Source organism: Canis lupus, chromosome 5 (genome assembly GCF_003254725.2).
Source record: "Canis lupus dingo isolate Sandy chromosome 5, ASM325472v2, whole genome shotgun sequence".
Lineage (NCBI taxonomy): Eukaryota > Metazoa > Chordata > Mammalia > Carnivora > Canidae > Canis > Canis lupus.
In genome coordinates, this window is record NC_064247.1 from 40,248,358 (window position 1) to 40,275,007 (window position 26,650).

Below are 26,650 nucleotides of genomic sequence, written 5' to 3' on the forward strand. Positions count from 1 at the left end.
ATTCCTGATGTTTTATGCTTCCCAGGCTCTGAACTCAAATATGATGATTAAAAAACCTTTTTCTGATTCTCAGAAAACCAGCAAAACTGAGGAAGTTTGTGGGTTCCAGAGGCCACTGCCACCTAAGTCACTCAGAGGGTCTTCCCCGTCCCAGAGGATCCAGGAAGGATGTTGCACACCCACATCTGCGAAAGACCTATGGGATCATTCACTCCTCTAATGTACCCCACACCAACACAACCCCAGAATGTACACCACCTTGCCAGGACCGCCAAAGGATTTCACACATATGGTGACAGATGGACACCTGGATGGACAGAGGGAGCCTCAGTACTCTCATTACCTTTTGTCTCTCCTCCGGCTCCTCACTAGATGTAAACTCCCTATGGGCAGGGACATTGTTGCCTAAACCCCATCCTGGCCCGGAATGAGAGCCAATAACACACAATCTGATGAGGGGAGGGATGTAGGAGTCATTGAGAGTTTTTCATAACGCCAAGATGAATGGTCTGCTTAGGTCCTTCCTTCCTGAATCCCCCCTTTTTGGGTCCCTCCTGCCTGGGTCCCTCTTTCCTGAGTTCCTCGTTCCTGGGTCCGTCCTGCCTGAGTCCCCCCTGCCTGGATCCCGTGTTCCTGGGTCCCCCCTCCTGGGTCCCCCCTGCCTGGGTCCCTCTCGCCTGGGTCCCCCTTGCCTTAGTCCCCCCTGCCTGGATCCCTTGTACCTGGGTCCTCCCTGCCTGGGTCCCTCTTTCGTGAGTCCCTCCTGCCTGGGGCCCTCTGACCTCCTTCCTACCTGGGTTGCTCCTCAGGCGGTTCTCAGCAAGCTCGGAGATGGCTCCAGCTGTGGAAGTCTTTTTCAGTCGAACTACCCCCGAAGTGGCGGTACTTCCTGGTTTGTTGAGCATGTCCTCGCTACTGGCCCTCTTGAGCTAAGAGACAGAGGGAGGATGAAAGCATACACTGTCAGTAAGGCATGCTATACACCAAGAAAGCCCTGAGCGGTACCACCTGCCCGGTGGTTAAGATGCACTAAAGGCACCCTGAGGAGCACGATCGTGTGCAGTGGAAAAATGCAAAGCTACGTAAACCTGTGCTTATCATTTACAGGTCAGAGTATGATCTTCCATTACCGTTGCAAAATATATTATAAGATTATGGATGTCTATTACCCATCATGTCACACTTCAAATAATGTGTTGTTGTTGTTGTTTTTAAAACTGTTTTTCTGTTTGTTTGTTTGTTTGTTTGTTTGAAAGATGGGAGCCGATGAAGAAAGAACTGAGGCACATAAAAGGCAAGATAGGGTAATGCACGAAAAATTCAAGGACAACAAAAAATAGCTTAAAAATACATATCTCAGTCACAGAGATGTATGTATGTGTATATACGTACAAATATGTATATATACATGCACATATATATAGAGGAAGTAGAAGGATGAGATAGAAACGATCCGAATCTTCACCACCTGCTCCACACCAGGCACTCTGCCTATGACCTCACACAGACAACATGTTCAAAGGGAAGAGAGGAACTTTCTGGAGGCCAGAAGAGCACTGCTAACGGAAGACAGAAAGCAGAACCTTTCTGCTCCTTTTCTGCTTTCTTCCCTGTCATGGAACCAGCATAAAACATTTATTAAGAGGAACTGAAGTCTAAGGGGGAGGAGCCCCTAAAGGAGCTCACAGGTCGGCCCAGGTAAATTACATTCAGGGTTAATGAGAAACACCGCAAATAAATTTTCTCCACCATTCTAAGTCTTCTTGAAAGAATATCTCTGAAGAGGAATAGAATTAGAAGGCCGGAGCCAGGCAGATGCCCGGAGCCATCCCCAATCTACATGACATCTGGAAAAAGTAGTATGAAAAAGCCCTCAAGTCAATGGAGATGTGGAGCAAGCAGCCCCACCCCCACCCCCACACACACACTGGCTGGGACCCCAACGGCTCTACTCCCTCCTGCTCCACTGGCCTTGGGATCATTTACTGAAGGTTAGGTGTTTAAATATTTGTGCGTGCACACACACAAACATTTCCACTTTTGCATTGTTTAGATTTCAGGGTATTACTACACACACTGCAAAATGGCTTGAAAGAGAAAAAAAAAAAAACAAGCAAACCAAGTGTTGGTGAGGTTCTGAAGCAACTAGAACTCTCATGCTCTGCTGGTGGGAGAGTGTGGACTGGTAAGCCGCTTTTTAAAACTGGCAGGATCTACTAAAGCAGAATATTTGCTTTATGATTCAGTCATCCCACTCCTAAGTCTATATCCAAATGAGTACATAGGTTCATCAAAGGAACATTCACAGTGGCTTTATTTACAGTAGCCCAAAAGTAGAACCATCCAAATGGTTGTCAACAGAAGGGGCAAATTATTTTTTTAAAAAGATTTTATTTATTCATGAGAGACACACAGAGAGGCAGAGACATAGGCAGAGGGAGAAGCAGGATCCCCACAGGGAGCCTAATGCGGGACTCAATCCCAGGACTCTGGGATCACACCCTGAGCCAAAGGCAGACACTCAACCATTGAGCCCCCCAGGCATCCCATGAAGGGGCAAGTATACAACGGTAAGTACACAGTAGAAAAAAAAAAGAATTACTGCTACACTAATAAATGCATGGATCCCACACACATGTTACGTGAAAGAAACCAGACACAAAAGAGTATATACTTCCTGACTTCATTTATACGAAGTTAAGAATTGGTAAAACCAAATAATGATGACAGAAGTTAAAATAGTGGTTACTTCTGGGGGAGTTACTAACTGGGAAAGAAGTCTCTGAGGGCGTGGAACAAGATCCTGAGATCTTGACCAGATCTGAGATCCTGACCTGAGCTGAAAACAAGAGTCAGCCGCTCAACTGAATGAGCTATCCAGGTGCCCCCAGAATGTTCTATACCTTGACTTGGTGGTGGTTATACAAACATATGTAAAAATTCAATAAGCTGTATAGCTAAGACCAAGATTAATAACATACTTTGTTATAAGTGTGTTTGGCTTCCACAAAAAAAAAAAAAAAAAAAGGAAAATGAGGGGCGGGTTATAGTTTGGGCGAGGCCCTGGTTCCACCCGTGCAAATGCTAGTCTACTTTGTTCCTTTTCTCTCCACTGTTCTTTTAGAAAAATTTTTATTGTGGTAAAATATAACATAAAATTTGCCATTGGAAGTGTACAGTTCGATGGCATTAAATACGTTCAAACTGTTGTGCAGCCATCATCACCATCCACGTCCATCATCCTGAAGTGAGACTCTACTCATGAAACAGTAATTCTCCATAGCCTACTTTCTAAAAGAGGGAGGGTGGCAAAAGTCTTACTATTAGTCCAGAAATTCTGATCAATGTTTTTAAACAATTTGTTCATTTAAAAAACAAATAGCTGGGGATCCCTGGGTGGCGCAGAGGTTTGGCGCCTGCCTTTGGCCCAGGGCGCGATCCCGGAGACCCGGAATCGAATCCCACATCGGGCTCCCAGTGCATGGAGCCTGCTTCTCCCTCTGCCTATGTCTCTGCCTCTCTCTCTCTCTGTCTCTCTGTGACTATCATAAATAAATAAAAATTTAAAAAAATTTTTTAAAAATAATAAAAAATAAAAAACAAATAGCTAATATTGAAAGGATGATTTGCATGCACTTCCAGTTACTAGAAGTAAGCAGAATCGTATTTTCTGACCAGTAGCACAGACCCCTAGTTTAACAACAGGACTAAACATGCCACTTGGGTTGTGGAAGAAGTCACTTGATTCCTCTTCCTATGGGGACTCCATCACTGTTTCTCTACTTTCTGTCTCAGAATAACAAGGGTCCCTGCACCCAATTTCTCCAGCCTCTCAAATTATCTGTCAGGTCACCAGTGAAATATGTATTTAGTGTTAAATGGCGATAGTTCATGATGTCAGCAACTTTTTCTCAATAGAAAAAAAAATTATTATTTGCTCTGCCTGGAAGCATGCCCAGATGCCTTCCTGGGTCCTCAAAGAAAATCCATTCTGATTTTAGATTTTGAAAATTCCCTGGACAACACCTCGAATGAAAAAGGGAAATTGTTGCAGTTAATGGAAATTTCTAGCATTTGCAGTGGGTTCTGCTGTCCTCTGTCTGATTTTTGGACAGTACTAAAATCAGTAAGTCTGATGCAAAGTGTAGAATAATCAAATTCCACAGCAGAAGGCTCTTCCCACCCTTTCTTTTTTTTTTTTTTTTTAAGATTTTATTTATTTATTCATAGACACACAGAGAGAGGCAGAGGGAGAGGGAGAAGCAGGCTCCATGCAGGGAGCCCGATGTGGGACTCGATCCCAGGTCTCCAGGATCACACCCCAGGCTGCAGGTGGCACCAAACCGCTGCACCACCGGGGCTGCCCTCTTCCCACCCTTTCAACCCCCCTACCCTCCCCTAACTGAAACTGCCTCCTTCGATCCCATCACAGCCTCCACCCACCTTCAGGCTCAGCCCCCCGGGTGTGGCACCCTGGCGTAGAATTTGCCACCCATTCATTCAGAGCTCTGTCCTTGGGGCCCCTGGGTGGCTAAGTCAGTTAAGCATCTGCCTTCAACTCAGGTCAAGATCCCATGTCCCCAAATGGAACCCCACATTGGGCTCCCTGCACTGTGAGTGGTCTGCTTCTCTCTGCCCCTCACCCAGTTTGTGTGCTCACTCTCTCGCTCTCTCTCTCAAATAAACAAGTAAAATCTTAAAAAAAAAAAAAAAAAAAAAAAAGAGCTCCGATCTTGGTGAGATGACAGGCGGAGTTCAGAAAGGACAGGAGTAAGCAATCAGTGGGAGACTTACCCCTTGGTGGTCCCACTCTGTGTTATAAATAGATCCGATCCTGCCCTGAAGAGGACACTTCAGATGTGGTACAGGCCAGCAGCAGGCTATCTCCTTCCCACACAGTGTGGGGAATTTGGGTGGCAGCAAGGCTTTTACAGGGGAGCACTTTCCACAAGGCATCCCATCTGAGAAAGATTTATTGCTGGGAAAGCTCCCCCAGGAGGCAGCATACAAGAAGAAAAACTGGTCCTTCCTGTCCTCTGAAGCAGATCTCTTCCTCTGTCACTCTTTTTTGGCTGTAGCATCAGCTATGGGAAGCCACTAGTCTTAATAATTCTTGTTCTATCTCTATTCATGGCTGCACTCTGGGCTTTGTTTCCTGGTCCCTGAATGCAGTTTCGGCACCGCTTGAGATCTTTGGTTTGTTACAGAGAGGATCACTAGGCAGGTATGCACTTCAGGTGCTACATTGATATGTGTAATAGGTATTTACAATAATGCTTTCACTGATATTTAAGCTGCTGAGCACCTGCACATGGAAGCGTACAGAAGCAAAAAGTTTAAATGGCTTACAGATTAATGTAACTAAGAAATTCCTCTCGATTCCACAAAGATGGGGGCAGGGAGTAGAATCTAAAGCTCTAAAATCATTACATGTAATCTAATCCCATCTTCAAAGGTAGAAATGTGTTATGGCTGGAGCAGTGGCTCTCAAACTTGGGGTGTGCATGAGAATCCTTGGAGGGCTTGTTAAAATGCAGACTTCTGCCTATACCCCAGCTTCCAATCTGCCCAACACCATCCTCAAGTTGCCAATTCCCAAGGTCTGGAGTGAGGCCCCGAGAATCTGCATTTCTGACAAGTTGCCCGTTAGTGTTGATGCTGCTTATCTGGGAACCACACTCTGTGAACCAATGGTTTAGCACAGCACCATTGATGGAAATATAACACCAGCCATGTAAGCCTAGTGGCCACATTAAAAAAGCAAAATGAAAGGTAAAATAAATTAACCTTAAGAATATATTTTCTTGGGATCCCTGGGTGGCGCAGCGGTTTGGCGCCTGCCTTTGGCCCAGGGCGCGATCCTGGAGACCCGGGATCGAATCCCACGTCGGGCTCCCGGTGCATGGAGCCTGCTTCTCCTTCTGCCTATGTCTCTGCCTCTCTCTCTCTCTCTGTGTGACTATCATAAATAAATAAAAATTTAAAAAAAAAAAAAAAGAAGGAAAAAAAAAAAGAATATATTTTCTTAACCCAACACAAAATATTATCAGTTAATGTAAAATATATTAATAAGGCATTTTACTTTTTTTTTTTTTTTTACTGACTCTTCACAATCTGGTATGTATTTCACCCTTACAGCACATTTAATCATTTAATTTTGACATTTCGAGGGACACCTGGGTGGCTCAGTGGTTGAGCATCTGCCTTTGGCTCAGGTCGTAATCCTGGAGTCCTGGGATCGAGTCCTGCATTGGGCTCCCTGCATGGAGCCTACTTCTCCTCTGCCTATGTCTCTGCCTCTCTCTCTGTGTCTCTCATGAATAAATAAATAAAATCTTAAAAAAAAATTTTTTTTTGACATTTTGAGGGCTCAACTGCTGCACGTGGCTAGTGGCCATCATAGCGGGCAGCACAGGGGTGCAGCACTCCTAGAGAATGATTATGTAAGATTGCTGAAGGAGAACAAGCGTCAGCAGGTGAGGAACAGAGGGTCAGAGGCAAGCAGAGATGAGCAACAGAAGAACAGAGACTGGTGTGTTCCAGTCTAGACTCAGAGAAGTTGTGGCCTTTCTGAGCTCCAAGCCTGCACCTTTTTCTACTCCAAATGACATAGAAACCTCAGATCTGCTCAATCCATTGCTTTTCTGCTGAAGCTAGCTCCAGCCAATGCTTTGCCATATGCAGCGAAGGGGGTCCTGACTAATAGACTTGGGCATTATTATTAACGGCTGGAATGAAATGGCCTGTCCGCCTCGGAGCACCCCAGAGCTTGAGCAGCATGGGGAAGACCTACAGTAACGCTCTTTGGGCCATCTGGGCTCCTGGTCCCTCATCCTGTTCTTACTCTGCTCCTGCGGCTGGGGCCAGTATTTGAAGTAGGGCATTTCATTCAACTTTGCGAGATTTGTTTCAGTTTTCCTATTTGTGACTAATTCAAATATATCTATCCATCCCATATGTATCCATTCACTATAACACAAATATAGTAAGATGGCAACTGTAGCATCCAGGTGGTTGGTATATGGATGTCACTGTCATTTAACTTCTCTGGGTGCTTGCCATTTCCATAGTAAACTACTGAGGGAAATGAATTCTTTACCCAATACTAGATGTGGAAAGGGGAAAATGGAAAAAGCATAGGAATGTGACAAGAGCTAGGGAAGCACAGGCTTGGTATGGCTCATTCTGCTACCCTGACCCTCAAATGCTTCCCCTTTATAGAGTAAGACCTGGGGACCCTAAGAATCAGAAATGACAATATGGATTTTTGCATTTCCCCTGACATTTTCCCCGTGGAAGAGGTTTCCAAAAAAATTGACCTATCCCTCCCTGGCATAACGGGCCAAAACTTCATTGTCCTTAGGAAACCTTGCTGGACTTCAGACATTTTTTTATTAAACATTACTTTAAAAAACATTTTGAGAGCCCCTTGGCGGCTCAGTGGTTGAGCGTCTGCCTTCAGCTGAGGGCATGATCCCAGGGTCCTGGAATTGAGTCCTGCATCAGGCTCCCAGTAGGGAGCCTGCTTCTCCCTCTGCCTGTGTCTCTGCCTCTCTCTCTGTGACTCTCATGAATAAATAAATAAAATCTTTAAAAGAAGAAGAAGAAGAGGAGGAGGAGGAGAAGAAGAAGAAAAGAAGAAGAAGAAGAAGAAGAAGAAGAAGAAGAAGAAGACGACGGCAGAGGCGTAAGGGTGGGAAGGAGGAACGCTCCAGGCAGAAGAGCAGCAAACAGGCTGCTTCAGGAGTGCGACTAGCTCACAGAGGGACAGTGTCCCTGGGCATCAGAAGACCGTGTGGTCAGAGCCCAGGGAGCAGGGCAGAGGAGAGGGCAATGACATCTGAGAGGGAATAGGATCTCCAGGGCATCACTGGCTATATCAAGGACTTTGCTTTTCACTCTGAGTCAAATGGGGAACCTTGAGCGACGTTTAAATGGAGAAATGATGACATATGTGTTGAAAGGACCACTCCGGCTTCTGCTGAGACCAGAATGTAGGGTGCAAAGACAAAAGGACAGAGATCATTGAGGAAGGCCATGCAAGGAAGGTGGTGGCATGAGCCAGGTGGTCCCAAGGGAGGCGGTGGGAGCCAGCTGAAGTTGACATCGATTCTGAAGGTAGAAGTGATAGCATTTTGCTGATGGCCTATGGCATATGAGAAAAGCAGGGCCCAGGATGGTGGCTCTGGCCTGAGTCACTGAGAGCATGAAGTTGCTCAAGGGGGAAGATTCATGAGGAGCAGGAAGACTGATGGGGGCAGGTGAGGCAGTGGGGAAAGAATCTGATTTGGACAGGTTGCATTCTAGGCGCCTTTTATTTTTAGTTTTAAAAAAGATTTATTTATTTTAGAGAGAGAAAGAAAGAGTGCACGTGCAAGCAGGGAAAGAGGGAGAGGGAGAGAGAATCTCAAGCAGACTTTGTGCTGAGTGCGGAGCCTGATGCAGGGTTCAATCCCACCACCCTGAGATTACAACCTGAGCTGAAACCAAGACGCTTAATCGACTGAGCCACCAGGCGCCCCTCTAGGCACCTGTTAGACAGCTAAGAGGCGATGTCACAATATCAGCTGGAGTGCTCCTGCATGGAGATGTCAATTTGTATGCCATCCACATGTAGAGTTAACCCTAGAAAAGCACAAGGGTCAGGGGTGCCAACATCCATGCAGTCAAAAATCCATGTCTATCTTCTGACTCCCCCAAAACTTGATTCACAGCCTACTATTGATCAGAAGCCTTACCAATAAAATAGTTCAGCAACACATATTTTGTATGTGATATGTATTATATACTGTATTCTTACAGTGAAGTAAGCTAGAGAGAAGAAAATGTTAAAATCATAAGAGAAAATACATTTGTAGTACTGTTCTATAAAAATATCTACATTGGTCTCCCCGCAGGGAGCCTGCTTCTCCCTCTGCCTATGTCTCTGTCTCTCTCTGTCTCTTATGAATAAATAAAATCTTTTAAAAAATCTGCACATAAGTGGACTTGTGTATGTCAAACCCACATTCAAGCATCAACTGTAGTATCTAAATTCACGAGAACAGATGCTAACACCTAGAACAGCTGTTCTTGACAGGGACAGTGCAGACACTCACTCAGGGAGCATGCTGGAATTTATGGGGGCATTTTTACTCATCATACTGATTGGAGGCACTACTTATTTTTAATGGGTGGGAGGACAGGGAACCCAGTTGTCCTGCAACGCATGTGGCAATCCTGCACACAACAGTGTCCCATATCCCACAGAATTTTCACACATTCTGCAGACATTCTCAAGGGTGGAGCGCCTTTTTATCATTATCTGAGCCTCAAGCATCCCTTCATTTTATATATGAAAACAACATACTTCTTGCACAGCTGCCCCATCCAGGGTGCTCTAAGGAGTGGCTTTGGTCTCTCAGCAGTCACGCCCAAGCAGACACAGATGGAAATACATATTATTTAATTATACACAAATTAAATATTTTTAATTTCCTTTTCTTTTCCTTTTATAGTCAGGATGTTATATTGGTTTCTCAAGAGTATGTGTGTAGGGAGGTTATACTATCTCTGAATCTCATCTCAGGATAGTAAGGGAAGCATTGGGGGTGACACAGCAGCTAGAAAAGAGGAGACCCCCAAACTGCATGCTGGGCCCACTTGATATTAGAAGCCCAGAGGTTGAGGAGCAGCCATCAGTGGGGACTGGGAGGTGCCTCCTGGGAGGGAGGAGACAACTGAGAGGAGGTATTCCCAGACGGAGGGCATAATCAACCATGTTTACGCTGCTGATGGGAAGTTAAGACAAGAAAGAACTGACAACTCCATGAGCAGGACTGAGAAGATCATTGGTGATCTCAACCCCGCCCCCCCCAATCTCTTGGGGTTCTGTGGGCAAAGTTCTAACTGGAGAGTCCACAGAATCCAGGGCAGGGGAATCTGAGTTTCTGTTAAACATTTTGCACATGTCCCTCCTCAATCCCAGAGCACCCCTGCTACACCCTCTTTGCTCTGTTCCTTTGGGTCAGGATGGGCTGGTTCTCCTGGGACCCTCCTTGGATCCTTCCTGGCCTTGAGAGGCCATGAGGCTTGCTTACTGCCCTCTTCAATCCTCGCACCCAGGGCTCCCCAGGGGCACTCAGCAGCCCAGGACTGGGCGTTTTCATCCGTACCTTGCTGAGCCGGGACTCAAATGCCAGTGAGGTGGAAGATTTAGAACTCTTCATGCCTGAAGAGGCTGCAGGGAGGGGCCGCGCCCGGTCTGGCCCATGGCTGCCCGCTTTGATGACTGGACTCCAGGGCTTGGCTGCGCTCCTCATGTTTGTCCTAGTGCGTCCGTCTCTCTGCACAAGATTGAAAAGAGAAGCATGAGTGTCCACAGCTCGAACATGCTGAGCACCATCACAGAGCTTTCCTCCATCTCCTCATTCCCACCGTTATAACAGAGAAGGAGGGCTTCTCTTTGGGTTGCACGGTGAGCATTCTAACTAACCCCTTTGCTTGAAGTCTACTTTGTACAGCTTCACATTGGCTTTTTTTCCCTAAGATTTTAAAAATTCGTTTATTCATGAGAGATACAGGGACATAAGCAGAGGGAGAAGCAGACTCCCCATGGGGAGCCTGATGCAGGACTCAATCCTGTATCAGGATCATGTCCTGAGCCAAAGGCAGACGCTCAACCACTGAGCCACCCAGGTGCCCCCTTTACATTGGCTTTTTCCAAATCAGTGAAACCATATGTAAGATAGTACGGATGTTCTACATTACTTTTCAGCAAAATGTCAAGCTCCTTGGCGGTGAGGTTATCACTATACTAGCATATGGTATGGTACATACACCATCATTAGGCTATACTATTATTCTATATGCCCATATGCCATATGCATATCCCTTTAAAACAGGGCAGCCTGAGTCAAGACATTCTGTGTCCGTAAGTCTTGCAGTTTCCAGGTTGACAACAGCACGACCTATCTAATTTTCAAATGGATCTAAATGAATTATTTGAAACTTGGATTTCCCAGAAGCACAGCATTTTCCTTCTTTCGGGCAAAAATGGGTGTCACTTAAAAATTAATGGAGCATGTTTTAATTGGTCAGACCTGACATTGTGAGGCAGAGCTACCCCCTCACTGAACTGGTTTATGAAAGAAATCGGTGCTAAGTAGCAGGCAGTAGTTCAAGGGCCTGCAGGCAGAGGTGTGGAAGGCAGCCTGAGTCCTGCCATCGGCAGTCAGGGTTCTCCTGCCTGAGTGAGGTGGGGCCTGCCGCCTCCGGACCCTTCAACCCTTCAACCCCTCGGAGCCAGTTAATTCTCTCAATAACGCAACAGCAAAGGAGTAAGTGCTCTCTGGGGGCTCATTCAGCTCTAGCTCTGCCCCTGCCTTTGTGTATTCTCATGGCCAAGGGTGTGATGCAGAATACCAAAACCACAGGTAGTGCCTCATCCTTTCTTTTTTTGATTTTTATTTATTTATTTTTGTGCCGCATCCTTTCAAAGGCACAAACCAGAAAAATGCACTTTAAAAAACATCTGTAGGTGACAGACAGCTATTTCTAGTAGTCACTGCTGGTAGAACCTGGAGGTCTAATTAACTATCCCCAAGGGAGGGGTCATAGCTGGTGCCAAGCGGCTCTGGGCAACCCCCTCTTCTGAGCGTCCCCGTATCCCAGTAGACCCCCCATTAGCCACCATTCAGAAAAACAATAGGCTCCCTCCCCAGCCTGGCTCAGGCAGTGATCTCTTCCAGTTCTTGTCTCCTTCTCCTGGCTGACACCATTTTGACTGACATGCCTCTTGGCCAGGGCCAGCCAGCTCCTATTCCTAAAGTGATTAGCTGGCGGTGGCACGTGTCCCAGAATCTACCTGGAACTGCTTCTGCACCACTATACCCGAGGCTGTGCGAACGTGGCTACAGGTGAAGAGATATGTATTTAAAGACTTTGTCATCTGTTTTCTATAGTGCTTCTGAGAAAACTTATCCACGACTTCATTTATGTGATTAGTTCTGAACCTTATTAGCCTCAGCTTCATTCCAAATATGACGATTCTTTTTTAAAATTCCATATTACTTCTTGTGTATTTTACTGATGTTTAGCACCAATTATTTTTCTTTCTTGACCCATGATTTTTAATGCTGGTTTCCACGGCAACAGTGAGAGCATTCCTAGGTCGACAACTACACAGCAACTAATTTTATTGGGACTCCCAACATAAATGAATTGACAGAGCCTGAGTAATTCTTTTTTTTTTTTAATTTTTATTTATTTGAGACACAGAAATAAAGAGAGAGAGAGCAAGAGTGGGGAGGAGAGGGAGAAGCAGGCTCTCACCTGAGCAGGGAGCTCGACATGGGGCTTCATCCCGGGACCCCAGGATCACGACCTGAGCGGAAGGCAGACACTTAGCCAACTGAACCACCCAGGCGCCCCAAACTGAATAATTCTTGAAGAGAATGACTGATTACTTTTATCAGTTACTACAGAACCAACCTGCAACATGTCAGGTTGTCTTATGAAGATGGCTCAAATAAAATATTTATTTAATCAAGGCATCCTTTTACATATGATTACCACTACTTCAAAATGACTATTACAGGGCTTACTTTATGAAAACGTAAGATGATTCTGCCAAAGACCAAGGTGATTCTTGGTCAAAACTCAAGATCTAAACTCCTCTCTGAATCTCTGGTGACAAATCTGGCCATCTTCTGGGTGGTACACATGGAAAATGTTCAGCCATTTTTCTTTTCTTTCTTTCTTTTTTAAGATTTATTTAGTTATTCATGAGAGACACACAGAGAGGGGCAGAGATATAAGTAGAGGGAGAAGCATGCTTCCTGCGGGGAGCAGGATGGGGGACTCCATCCTAGGACCCCAGGATCAAGCCCTGAGAGAAAGGAAGACACTCAACTGCTGAGCCATCCAGGCATCTCCAGCCATTTTTCAAAAACTGATGAGTTACTTGTTCTGAGGCAAAATTCTCAGGGTTACCTTACTTATATCATTCCTCCTTTCTCTATTTCTCCTAGAACCTTCTGAACCCAATCAAATTATTTCCAAATGGATGTAGCCATGCGCTTGTGTCATCTGGACCTCTCCTGTTCACCATGCTATCCTTTCTTCGTTCCTTTCACTCTCTTTTCTCATTCTTTTTCCCAGACTAAGGCTTCTATTTTGGAACCACATACCAGCCAGATTCTTCCCTTCAAATTCCACCTTCTTTCCAGATTTAAAATATGCAGAAATGAGATAATTAATGTCCTACTCCTGTGAACCACGGAAAGAACCCTATATAGCATACAGGATGGGATACCTGAGCTATATCAGGCTCTGCAGTGTCACTGCTACTTCCCAGGGATGGATAAGAGGATGAGAGCTAGTGTGTGAGGAAAACACTCTGGTCAGACCCAACACTAGCCTGGCGCCCTGCTCCCCCTTCTCATGGCTTAGGACATTACTAAACTTTGCCCAGCCCTCACCTCCAGCCTGCACCAGTGTCTTCCCAGAGTTCTCCACATCTTCCGGAGACTGCCTCTTTTTCCTTGCTCTGTGTATACCCAGCTCTAGGCTCTCCTGGGACAGGAGAGATTTATGGTCAGAGCTGTCCACTGGCAGTGCCTGGCCGGCCTTGGCTCTGCTCTCTGCCCACTTCTAGGAAGGCCTCCTGTGGGAAGGGGAGCAGGTGCCCATAGGTCCCATTCCTGGATTTCTGCAGATTTTTTTGTGCACTCCACTTTTGATGCAGGGAACCAGTTAGTTATAGAAACGGTGCAGTGTGTGAGAGCAACTACTCTATGCCACTCTGAGCCTGGCAAGACACTGCAAAGTACTCTTCATAGATGTCTCTGTAAATCCTCACCCTAACCCTAGGAAGTAAGTATCACCCCCACTTTACAGATGGGGAAACTTCTTTGGCTCAGGAGGATTAAGAGACTTGCCCAAATCACACAGTTTATTACGGAGCCAGGATTCAAGCCCAGCTGTCATTGGCCGTTAAACACCGGGTATGGCTATGGCCTCTGTGGCTGATCTTTGCTCCATGGGAAAGCAGGAATGCTTTTGGATCCAACGTCCCTGCTCTAAACCCAGCATCACCATTTGCTGTGTGAACTCGGGATGCTTTTCCAACACCACACGATTCTCAACATCTTCACCAAATAAAGTGGAGTTATTAGTGCAGATGGAAAGAAAACATGGATACCGAGGGCCAGGCACACAAAAGACACTCAGCAAATATTAGCTGCCTTCCCCACAAACACTATTAATCGTGTTCAGCGGAGGGCTGCTCTGCTTTATTATCTCAACAGTACACAGCAATGGATCCATTAAATCAATTTCAGCGGCAGAAGCCAAACATACTGGATTTAAGGAAAGTGCTCATCCTGTATACAGAACAGCCTATTTTCTTGTGGAAACATGAAAGAGGGAAAGTAGAGAAGAAAATAAATACTGAGAGCAGACACATTCCCATCCTGAGAATTGGCCCCAAACTTAATATAGCCTAGCTACTGAGAAAACAGGTGTGACTACTGGGTGAATAATAATTTCCTTACGGATGTAAGTTAGTAACAGAAAATAAATAGGTGGGTTCTGACCAAGGACAAGAATCTTTTTTTTTTTTTAAGTTTCTATTGTTAATTCCCTGATTTCTGCAAATCCTCCTAAACCATCTCAAAGGATCAAGCTGATGAAAGAATTACAGTTAAATCTAGGAACCCACTCCCGCAAGGGTGGGAAGAGGGTCTTCCCAGGGCTGTTTCCTTTACATTTTTCAATTATTTTATTTTCTTACAGAGCTTCTTTCCTTTCCAGAAGAGACTAGACTTATATTTAAACTGCAACTCATAAATCATTTGGCATAAAGTAGAAAAGAAAAAAGAGAGGGAGAGGAGGAAGATATAACAAGTATTTTAGGAATACGATTAGGTGTCTGGTCCCAGGGGAAAGTCAGAGCGCATGCAAATGTCTCCCACTCTCTCAACATGTGTTACTCTGCTACTTAATCGCTGCCCTCAGAACCTGTTTTGGAAGGGTTGTTTCGGGGCCTCAGATTTATGACCTTTTTAAGGCAAGAGAACAGAAGGGCGACGGGTAACCATTCTGGACGATCACGAAATAATGAGTGTCTGGGAGTGGGAGAGGCATTGAGGTCTTGATTACAAGTACAATAAGCACCAGGAAGCGGAAAGCTGAAACATTCAAGTCTGAGAACTAACAAAATATGAATGTTCACATAGCTCAATCACCAGGGGACTCAGCAGGAAACAGAACATAAGTGAACAACATGCTGAAAATATCTAACTCGAGCTTTTTAGAACATGTGCTGAGTTTGCTCTTGACCTCAACAGTAGGTCGTAAACTGGAGTGGATGCTCTTGCCACCGGGGGTATCTGGCAGTGTACGGAGATATTTTTGGTTGTCACAACTTGGGACGTGCTATCAGCTAGACCTGGAGATGCTGCTGGACATCCTGCAATCCAAAGGGCGGCCCCGGCAACAAAGAGGTGTCCGACCTAAAATGTCAGTAGTTGAGGTTGAGAAACTCAGTTCTAGGGGAAGAACAAGACTCCCTGAACACTAGTTCTTTGATGGGCACCCGGTTCGTTTCCCATCTAATATCAAAATGTTAATGCTGAGAATGTTTTAGGAGCAGCAGTGGGAATCCCAGATTTCTGCTGGAGGCCACAGGAAATCCTTCAAAGTTTATTATTTCCTGTGGTCCTGAGAAGTTATCCCATTAGCCTAAGATTCCTTCCTAGTAAATAAGGAAAAGAATAGATCCCCATGTGGTATCAGAAGAAAAATGGCAAACTGAAATTTATGTCAGTAGCAGAAGACATTTAAAGAAAATGAGAGCCAAGAAGTGATAAAACAAAATCTAAATGGAAAAGAACATTTGTACGTCATTAACCATACTGTCTCAAATGTGAAAAAAAGAAAAAAAACAATCCACTTCAGAAATTGAATAAGAACTTGCAGAAACTATGAAATGCTGCCACAAGGCAGAGATCCATAGCAAATAGGATATAATCTGGGATAAGTCAGGTCACTGAATATGAAATGCAGACCCTAGAAAGAGGTTATAATCTGGAAGCTATTTTGAGACCAATGAAGGCTCAGAATCACTGCCCGGGGCCATCCTGCTGTCTCCAAAGCTGAACCAAGAAGCCAACATCCCAAGGAGTGGATAGCCACTAATCAGTAGTTATTTCCTTACCTATAATGTGGTTTCACATCAAAGAATTAAATGTGAGGGCATCCCAGGTGGCTCAGCGGTTTAGTGCCGCTTTCGGCCCAGGGCATGATCCTGGAGACCCAGGATCAAGTCCCAAGTTGGGTTCCCAGAATGGAGCCTGCTTCTCCCCTATGTCTGTGCTTCTCTGTCTCTGTGTGTCTCTCATGAATAAATAAAATCTTTAAAAAAAAAAAAAAAGAATTAAAAGTGAATGAGCCAAGGCAGGAGAGAAGGAAATGGATATAAAATACTTCAAGAGCTCTTTCTATAGAAATAGTTTAAAAAGAGCTATTGAAGGGTGACTAAGAATAAAAACTATAATGCAGTGCCAGGACCATTCAGTAGGGAAGGGCAGCCTTTTCAACAAATGGTGGTGGAAAAACTGGATAGCCACATTCAAAAGAACGAATGTGGATCCTTATCTTGTACTATAAACAAAAGTTAACTCAAAGTGGATCAAAGACCTAAATGCAAGCATTAAAATTGAAAAATGCTTAGAAGAAAACATAGGGGAAAAGCTTTGTGGCATTGGATTTGACATTGGATTCTTTGATATGACATCTGAAGCACAGTCAACAAGAGAAAAATAGATAAACTGGACTACATCAAAATTAAAAACTTTCGTGCACCAAAGGGCACAATCAACAGAGCAAAAAGGCAATTCATGGAATGGGAGAAGGTACTTGCAAACCATTTTTCTGGTAAGAGGTCTGCTGTGGCCTGAACAGTGTCCCCTACGTCCCCCATATCCATATGTTGAACCCCTGGCCCCCAATGTTATCATATTTGGAGATGGGGCCTTTAAGAGATAAATTAAAATTAAATGAGGTCATAAGTATGGGAGCCGAATTTGATAGGATTGGGGGCCTTCTTTTAATAGGAACTGAACGGGGCAGCCTGGGTGGCTCAGCGGTTTAGCGCCACCTTCGGCCTAGGGTGTGGTCCTGAGACCAGGGATCGAGTCCTGTGTTGGGCTCCCTGCGTGGAGCCTGCTTCTCCCTCTGCCTGTGTCTCTGCCTATCTCTCTCGGTGTCTCTCATGAATAAATAAATAAAATCTCAAAAAAAAAAAAAAAAGAACTGAAGGGAGGTCTTATGAGGACATAGTGAGGTGGTAGTCCATGAGCCAGGAAAAGAGTCCTCAGAAAGAACTAAATCAGCCAGCACCCTGATCTTCAACTTCCCAGACTCCAGAACTGTGAGAAATTAATGTCTGTTGTTTAAGCCACTTAGTCTGTAGTACTTTGGTAGGACAGCCTGAGCAGATGAAGAAAGGGTTAATATTCAGACTATATAAAGAACTCGTGCAACTCAACAAAAGCAAACATGATTTAAAATGGACAAAGAACTTGAATAGATGTTTCTTCAAAGATATACTATACACACGGCCAATAGGTACATGAAAAGCTGCTCAACATCACTAATCATTAGGGAAATGCAATTTAAAACCACCAGGAGATACCACATCCAACCCATCAGGATGGCTACTATAAACAACAACGACAAACACAAAACACCAAGTGTTGCTGAGGATGTGGAGAAACTGGAACTGTTGTGTATTACTGCTAGGGATGTAAAATGGTGCACCTACTATGGAAAATAGAATGGCAGTTCCTCGAAAAATGAAAAATAGAATTAGCATATGATCTGGTAAGCCCACTTCTGGGTATATTCCCGAATAGTTGAAAGCAGAGTCTCAAAAATATACCTGACATCCATGTTCATAGCAGCATTATTCACAATAGCCAAAAGATGGAAGTAATCCAAATATCTATTGATGGATGAATGGATAAACAAAATGTGGTATATGCATCCAGTGGAATATGAGTCAGCCTTAAAAAGGAAGTTTGATACGTGCCACAACACGGATGAACTTTGAGGACATTATGCCAAGTGAAATAAACCAATCAGAACAAAACAAATACCATACATATGGTTCCACTTATATAGTCAAGTTCATAGAGGCAGGAAGTGAAATGGTGGCTGCCAAAGGCTGAGGGGAGGGTGGCATGGGGGTTCCTGTTTAATAGGTATAGAATCCAGTTTTGTAAGGTGAATACAGGTCTGTGGTTGAATGGTGCACAACAATACGTATGAAAGTACTTAATGCCACAGAACTGCACACTCAAAAATGATTATGATGGTAAATTTTATATTATGGGTATTTTAACGCAATTCTTTAAAACGTGGTAAGTGAACCAAAACCAGCAGTATAGGAGGGAACTGGAGACTTTCAAATCTATTTAGGTGGAAGTGTCTTGAGCCACATTATTTATTTGGTCCCAGTTCCGGGCCCTGCCTGCTAGGCAGAGCTCAGAAAGGAACCATATACAAGGGTGTGGGCAGGATACGGAGACCAAAAAGGGAACGTGAAGAACCCTCCAGCTAGGACTGTTATCACCCCAAGGCTGCAGGGCTCAGGGTAGGAAGCAGTTGGAACCCAGAGAGACTAAAAGACAGAAGCTGTGGCCTTCGGTAATGAAATGCAACCCACTCACGGAGACTCATTTAGGAGGGAGGTCGGGGGAAAAATGCCTCAAATTCATCTTCCCACTTTCTCCAATCTGCTGCTCACTGCTCTCACTGGAAGAGAGAGAGGAGACATGGGGGGCAAAGAGAGGAAGCGCAGGACACTGGCCCTGCTCCCTTGGCCGGGCCAACTTCAATGCCACCTTCTTAAGCAAACTCATGTATTTCCCCTCTAGAAACTTCTCTCAGTGCAGGGGGCCTCACAAGGGCTCTCAGACTTGCCTGCCGACTTATCTGCTGGGCAGCTGCGAAGCCTTCCCAGGGGCCAGCCTCCGGGCATTTGCCTGAGTGTGGCCGACCCTAGCCTGGTGCACAACACAGACTCTGAATAGCCAGCTGTCCCTCGTGACTTCCCCATTTCTATTATTTGTTCTCCCAGACTCGAACCCTCAGTGGCATCCTGGGCTCCTCCCTGGGGCTCCCATTTGTCTAGCCTGCAGCTGCCCAGGCTGGGGGATGGGACTCATGCAAGGTGTCCTAAGAGAGCCCTGCCTTTCTCTGCAGCAGGGACCTGAGTAGCAGCTCTCACGCTTGCCCCGGGGGGTAGGAGGTGGGGAGTTCCTCCTGAAACTCATCCTTCCCCCAGATTCCTGACAGATTTCTCAAAGTTCAGCTGGGATCATCACTTCCTGCTCAAAATCCTTCGTCTTAACTTATTTTTAAGCTAACATTTATCAACACGGACTATGTGCCTGGCACGACGTTCAGCGATTGCCAGAGATTAGTCTCTCTAATGCTCCTGACTGCCCCATGAGTCAGCCATTGTCACCCACACTGTATAGTAGGTGACAAGAGAGGCTGAGAAGTATCCACAAACTTCCCCAATGCAGGCCTGGGTATACCACTGCAGGCCAGGCACCCAGGCCTGGGCTCACTGCTCCTCCTTGCCCCAGATTCAGGGACCACCCAGCTGGGCTTGGCCACATCCCACTCACCACTTTCCCTTCTCCACTTGGCCAGCAGGCTCCCCCAGTTCTCATCCTGGGGCATTCATCTGGAGATCTCTCTCTATGAATGTTCTATCCCCTTTCTAACTCCTGCCTCTAAAACTCCAGAAAACTCTGCTGTTCTTTTCTAGCACTTTCATACCCTGTCTGTGGCCTGCTCCCATCTGAGCTGTCCTGGTCTCTCACCTGGAGGCTGCAACAGCACCCTCTACCCAGTCCCCTGGCCACTGGGCCCGGTCCATCTCAATCATGAAGCTCTGCTCTGCTCTGTCCCACGGGTAGCTTCCAGCTCCTTGAACATGACCAGCTAGTTCCCACCAAAGAGCTTTGCACTCTATTTCCTCTATCTGGACTGTTTCCCCAGCCCTTCACATAGTGGGGTACCTTCCCCCCAGTTCATCTCAGCTCAAGAGCACTCCCTCTTAGTAGGTGTTTTTTTTTTCTATTCTCTTGAGCAGCTCTCCCACTCCATGCCACAATCCTGTTCATATCTTCAGAGCCTTCATCACCAAGTTAAGACTATCATAGTCATTGATTATCTGCCTCCCTCTACCACCATGGAAGCGCCGTGACAGCAGGGCCTTACCATCCTTGTTTCTCATTGTGTTCATGGCATTTACACTAGGGCGGGGGGGGGGGGGGGCATATAGTAGGTGCTCAACAAATACTTGCTAATGGATATTTAGCTTCTGCCTTTCATTGAAGAAACGTGTGCTAGTATCTCCCTGCCCCTCCCTCATTAGGCAGCATGTGGCCCTGCAAATGGGGTGTCATTCATTGAGTACATGCTGAATTAATGGGCAAATACAATACAGAATTATAAAGCAATGACTATCTTTTTCCTTATACATGAGTCTTTTATTTGTCTTTAAACAAGTGGGAAACAAATCTAGTCCCAAAATTGCTTTCAGGTTGAGAACCCCATTGACACAGATACGGTGCCTCCTAGCATTATTACCTTGAAAATAATATTCACACTGATGCATAAGCATTAGCATTATAAAAATTCATCTCAATCACTTATAACATGCTTGAGAAATAGTTCCTAAAGTTATTCAATACTAAATCTTAAAATCACATACTGCTTCATCTCGTTTCCTGGACTTATTCCTGAAGGGTGGCGTTTTAAATTTTTGGTATATGTCCTAGTTTCACAGTAATAGTAAATAATATTTTCCATTTTTATGGTTTAGGATTTCAGAGGTCTTAACTGAAACATAAAAATAAATGAAATTATGTTAGATGCTTAATGGTAGCTGATGGTAACCACAGATTTAGGGACCCAGTAATTTAAAGGATCAAGTCTAAGTATCTTGTCTTTTATCCAACTTTTTTTGTGTCTTTGTTCCCAAGTGGGGCCCCTAGAGCAGGTGGGACAAGGGGCAGAACCCAGTGATGTCAGTGGCACAGCTTCCAAGGCAACAGGCAGGCCAGTTCTGACTCATTCTGTTCTACTTCCTCTAGGAACAATGCAAGGACGGCAGGGCACAGCGCTCCACCCGCCCGCAGAACCCCTGTGCCCTCACCAACATGCCTCAGTCCTCCTAAACTACCAAGACCCAGGAGGGAGGGCACAAAGCCTCCCCCCAGCACTGCTGAGCATAAGAGCAAAATAGGGAACTTCTGTGACAACAGCCTCCATCCACAGGTAGAAAGGTAGGTCCTCTCGCCACATCTGCTGCCCCCTCTTTGCTCACTATACTTTAGCCACACTGGCCTTCTGCCAAAGAGAAACATAAGCCAGGAAGAAGCCGGCACCAGCTCTACAAAGTCCGGAGAGGCCTCCTTTATGTGCCACTATGTATATTACAAATGAGAGTCGACAAGAGAAACGACAGAGGGTCATCTTACTGGTCCTCCTGCTAAGAAAGCGGTTTACCAACTCAGGAGTTGTGGTAGAAGAATCCCACCCACACTCCACTTCTGATTCAGAGGGGAGAGCACTGGCGGGAGCTCTTCCACAGTGTCACAGTCCACCATGGCGGTGGCAAGCTCTCCAGCCAGCGGGGTCCATGGGTTACAATGCAATGGGACTTCCTCAAAGGGCTTGTTTCCCCTTCAGTGCTTTTTTTTTTTTTTTAAGATTTTATTTATTTATTCATGACAGAGAGAGAGAGAGAGGCAGAGACACAGGCAGAGGGAGAAGCAGGCTACATGCTGGGAGCTTGACGTGGGACTCAATCCTGGATCTCTAGGATCACACCCTGGGTCGAAGACGGTACTAAACTGCTGGGCCACCCAGGCTGCCCCCCTTCAGTGCTTTAATCATGACTACTGAATTTCTCTTCCCCCTGGAAGGTGTGTGTTCACCTCTGGTCATTTCTCGTCACTCATTTTGCATCTCCCGTCAGAGACAGAGTGTCCTCAGGAGACCAAGGGAAGGGTTCACCTGACAAGGGCCCAAGATTGGGAGGGGACAGACAACCAATTTAAAAACCAAAGTAAGTTCTGAGCTTGGCAAAATAAAGACCATCTATATAGGGTAAAAATTAAGACTGGATCTGATTTCTGTCTTGCTCCTTGCTCAACGATGGTGGTCTTCTCTGATATCGTACCTTCAGTCTCATGATTGCTGACAGTCTCACAAAGGGCACCCATCAGGGAGAAGTGGATCTTCTATGATGATGACATTGTCCTGGAAAGGTAGCCCTGAGTCATGAGAGCTTGCAGAGTTCAGAAGAGCAGGGCCTCAACTGGATCCCAACCACGCAGGGTGCTGTGGCCCAGCAGGTGTGGCATGTCAGGAGGCTGGTGAGGGAGGGCCCCTGGCAGTCTGTCTGAGGAGCTGAAGGGCCTCTGGGGATGAGGGAGACAGGCAGGAACTGGGCCATCAAAACAACACTGAAATTCTGAGGTCTCCCACTATAGAGTCTTTGGGGACATACTGAATACTTGGCTGTCTGGCACCTCTCAGTGACAAAAAAAACAAACAAACCAAAACTATGGTGGTGGCAGGGACCAATGGTAGCGGAGAGGTAGCAGTGTGGCCCTAGGAGCCATGGAGAGGTGTCTACAGGATGGCAGGCAGCGAGGCCTTGGGTGCAGCAGCCATCCCAGAAAGCACCCTGGCCTGTGGCAGGGGTGCAGTGGGGTGGGGAGAAGGCAGAGGGTTGGCAGGAGCTGTGCCTGTTAGCAGTCTGTGTTCACTTAGGGGATCATCAAAAAGAAATGAGGGAAAGATAGAACTTTCTGGAGCTTGTACAGGTTCCGTGGGGGCAGGGAGCTAACTCTCACCTGCACCATCACCCGGGTTGCCCCCCGACTCATGTCCACCCTGGTGGACACCCCCTCTGAGTGATGGGCAAAGTCTGTTCCTTCGCACAGGCTGTGAGAGTCTGTCATTCCGCTGGATTTCCCTATTGTTACTGGATTAAGTTAAATCACCCAATGCAGCTGATTTCTTGTTTTCGCATTCCTGAAATATTCTTTTCTAACTCACAGGCTTCAGCTATGTTCCTGTAATGCCAGCTGGCTAATGAAAGCCACTGCTGTGCTTTGCAGGGTTAATTTATTCAGTGCCTGGAATATGCTCTCTCTTTCCTCGGCATGACACGCTTCTGGTATTGTGTTTTAAATATATACAATAGCTGCAAATATGAGGGATAATGTTGCAGGCTGCTCCTGGGACTACTTTGTCATTACTTGTCCCTTGCAGGGTTCTCAGGAGAAAATCTACAAGGAACAGCAGTGACAGCAACGGCTCTGTGCCCTGTCCCTAGGGTGAGAGCTGGAGACAATTGTGGAACGGCACTGAAGCTGCCCCCTAAGGATGGGCTTTGTGATACAGTTGAGTCTTCACTTTCAGTGAAGAAAGACAGTCCCCTGTCCCTCAAAAACCATAGCAAGAGCCATGCTGTAAAGCCGCCCCCAACCTTCTCTTTGTTTCAGGGTATGGCACATTTCGTGCTCTGCCCACTCCTTCCAGGTGTCTTCCAGACCCAGAGCTACCAATAACTGGCAGCTTTGGGTCATCTAGTCTCCAGGTATCCCTAAGGCCATGCCACGCCCAGAACAGTGGGCTTCCCACCCCTGATTCCTACTCTCAGTCTAACTCCTACAGTCCTTATAAAACTCTGCTTCTGGTCCCTTGTTTCATTTCTGAGCATCCACAGCATCCCTTATGCGAGCCTAAAATGCCGTCTCCCACCCTCCAGCTCCTCAGCCTGGATGATGCTTGAGCAAATGACTCCTTCGCATTCCTCTGTGATCCCACAGCACTGGGCCCAGTGTCTGGTCCATAATAAATGTTAGCTAAAGATGAATCATCAACCTAAATGTGAAGCCTAAATAGAACTAGAAAAGTACTAAACAGGAGAAAATCTTTGTGATCTTGAGTTCAGCAAAGATTTCTTAGATAACACTAAAAAGCATGACCCATAAGATAAAATTTTTTAAAAATCTGATAAGTTAGACTTCACTGCAATTTAAAACTTCTGGTCTTTCAAAAGACATTATCAAGAAAATGAAAAGACAAGCCACAGATTGGAAGAAAAGCAGCTGGAAAACACAAAACTGATAAACGGCTTAAGTCTTGAGTTTATAAAGAACTCACCCAACTCAACAGTAACAAAACATACAACTCAAAAAAAAACGTTAAACATTTCAACAAACACTTTGCCAAAGAAGATATTCTCAGGACAGCAAAAGAACACATGAAAGATGCTCAACATCATTAGTTATTAAGTAAATGCAAACTGAAACCACAGGAGATATTATTACACACCTATGAGGATGGCTAGAAAATAAAACAAAAACAAAACAATATCAAGTGCTAGGAAGGATTTAGAGCAACTACAACTCCCATTCATTGCTGGTAGAAATGCAAAATGGTACAGATGCTTTGAAAAACAGTGCAGCCATTTATTTTCTTCTTCTTCTTCTTCTTCTTCTTCTTCTTCTTCTTCAAGATTTCACTTACTCATGAGAGACACACAGAGGGAGGCAGAGACATAGGCAGAAGGAGAAGCAGGCTCTCCGCAAGGAGTTTGACATGGGACTTGATCCCGGGACCCCGGGATCACGACCTGAGCCAAAGGCAGACAGACGCTCAACAACCAAGCCACCCAGGTGCCCCCAGTGTAGCCATTTCTTATAAAATTAAACCTGCATTTAGACAATTCTACTCTAGCATTTATCCAAGAGAAATGAAAACTTGTGTTACACAAACGTTTGTAATAGGAATGTTCATAACAGCTTGGTTCATAGACTTGGTTCATAATAGCAAAAACTTGAAACAACCTGCCTGTCCTTCAGTGGTAAGTGGATAAACTGTGCTATGTCCATGTACTGAATGACATGCAAAAAAATTGATGAATTTTGGGGTACCTGGTTAAGTGTCCGACTCTTGGTTTTGGCTCAGGTTGTGATCTGAGGGTCGTGGGATCAAGCTCTCCTCAGCATAGAGTCGGCTTGAGATTCTCTCTCCCTCTGCCCCTCTGGCTTGTGCTCTCTCTCAAAAAAAAAAAAAAAAAAAGTTTAAAAAAATGGATGGATTTTAAATTCATTATGCTAAGTGAAAGCCAAACTCAAAACTACTACTCTATGATTCCATTTATATGACATTCTGAAAAAGGCAACACTATAGGAATAGAAAACAGAGCAGTGGTTACCAGGGCCTGGGATCTCACCCTATGTTCCTCTTCAGCTGGTGGTTCATCTGTATCACTTATAACCCCTTTTATAAGAAACTGGTAAAAGTACATAAATGTTTTTTTTCAAGCTCTGTGAGCCACTCTAAGCAATTAATCAAACCTAAGGAGGGGGTTGTGGGAACCTCCGATTTATAGCAGGTTGGATTGTGATTGGCCTGAATTGGGAGTGAGGGAGGGGTGGGAACAGTCTTGTGAGCCTGAGGCCTTAGCCTGTGGGATGCGATGCTGTCTCCAGGTGCAGAGTGTCAGAATTAATTGCTCAATGTTCTAGAAAACACACATCAGAGGGGCTGACTATAAAGAGGTACAAGGAAGTAGTAGAGGTGAGAGAACAGGTATAAATCCTGATCATGGTGGTGGTTATGCACGTGAGGAAGTAGTAGAGGTGAGAGAACAGGTATAAATCCTGCTTGTGGTGGTGGTTATGCACGCGTTTGTCAAAGCTCAAGTGGGTTGAATGACCGTAATCTAAGGCTCTCCCTGCATTGGCCCACGGCCACCTTGCCAACCTCATTCCCTCCTCCCCCCATCTTATGCTTTCCATGCTCCAGTCAGGTTGGCCTTCCACGGCCCCCAGTCGCATGGGCCTTGCCCACCTCCCAGCCTTTTTTCTTGTTTTCTTGTGTTGTGTTCCCTCTGCCCAGTCTGCCTCTCCCACCCTCAACTCCCTTATGCACAAATCTTATCCATCCTTCAAACCCCAGAGCAAACCTTACCTTTTTTTGTAACCATATTTGTCTACCACCTCCCCATGTGCACAAAAAGCTGGGAATTATTTGATGTGCCTCTAAATTCCAAGCATTTTATCTGTGTGTCGTTGACATTTATCACCGTTTCTTGTATGATTGTGTATGTCAATATCACATATCTCCTAATTGTAAGTGCCAAGCTGCAATTGCTTTTGCATTTATGCACAGTGTCTAGATCGATGCCTTCCATGTGGTGAGTGCTCAGAGATTTTCTGTTTGATAAATTAGTGAAAAAAATCAATGGCCAGGATGACCTGTAGCAGGTAAAGTTGGTGTGGTCAGCACCCAGAAAGAATAATAACACCCAAGAGTACAGACTAGATGGCCTCTTAGTGACAAACAAACAGGACTAGCAAGGTTATAACTCCACAGATACTGTTCACATGGTACACAAGTCCCCCAACCTGGCTGATCAAAATTAACTTAAATCCGGTTAAAAATACACATGGGGTTCTGAGTCAGCCCATCAAGGTTGAGTCCTACTTCTGAATTTTGAATAAGCTGCCAGTGTGACTCTGATCAGTCAAGCTTGGGACTTACCTTCCTAAATGGTCAGAAG

General features: G+C 45.4%; 1 protein-coding gene and 1 long non-coding RNA gene across 7 annotated transcripts in view; one reads left to right on the plus strand and one right to left on the minus strand.

Annotated features, from left to right (window-relative positions):
- Nucleotides 1-22,188, plus strand: part of LOC118354703 (uncharacterized) — a 57,030-nt gene extending 34,842 nt beyond the window's left edge. Inside the window, exons 2-3 of the long non-coding RNA XR_004815657.2 lie at nt 21,156-21,347; nt 21,799-22,188. This is a non-coding gene — a long non-coding RNA (uncharacterized LOC118354703). The remainder of the gene's footprint in view (nt 1-21,155; nt 21,348-21,798) is intronic.
- Nucleotides 1-26,650, minus strand: part of SPECC1 (sperm antigen with calponin homology and coiled-coil domains 1) — a 280,247-nt gene that overhangs the window by 190,633 nt on the left and 62,964 nt on the right. For 4 of the 6 annotated variants that reach the window (XM_049109489.1, XM_025428243.3, XM_049109491.1 and 1 more), the window contains 2 exons: nt 10,155-10,325; nt 794-929 (listed from right to left, as the gene is read on the minus strand). In XM_049109489.1, the coding sequence (XP_048965446.1) occupies nt 794-929; nt 10,155-10,301 (283 nt within the window). In that variant the 5' untranslated portion in view covers nt 10,302-10,325. Of the gene's footprint in view, nt 1-793; nt 930-10,154; nt 10,326-12,312; nt 12,332-25,016; nt 25,143-26,650 lie in introns of those variants that run through there. The other 2 variants (XM_049109490.1, XM_025428242.3) reach the window with 2 other exon arrangements.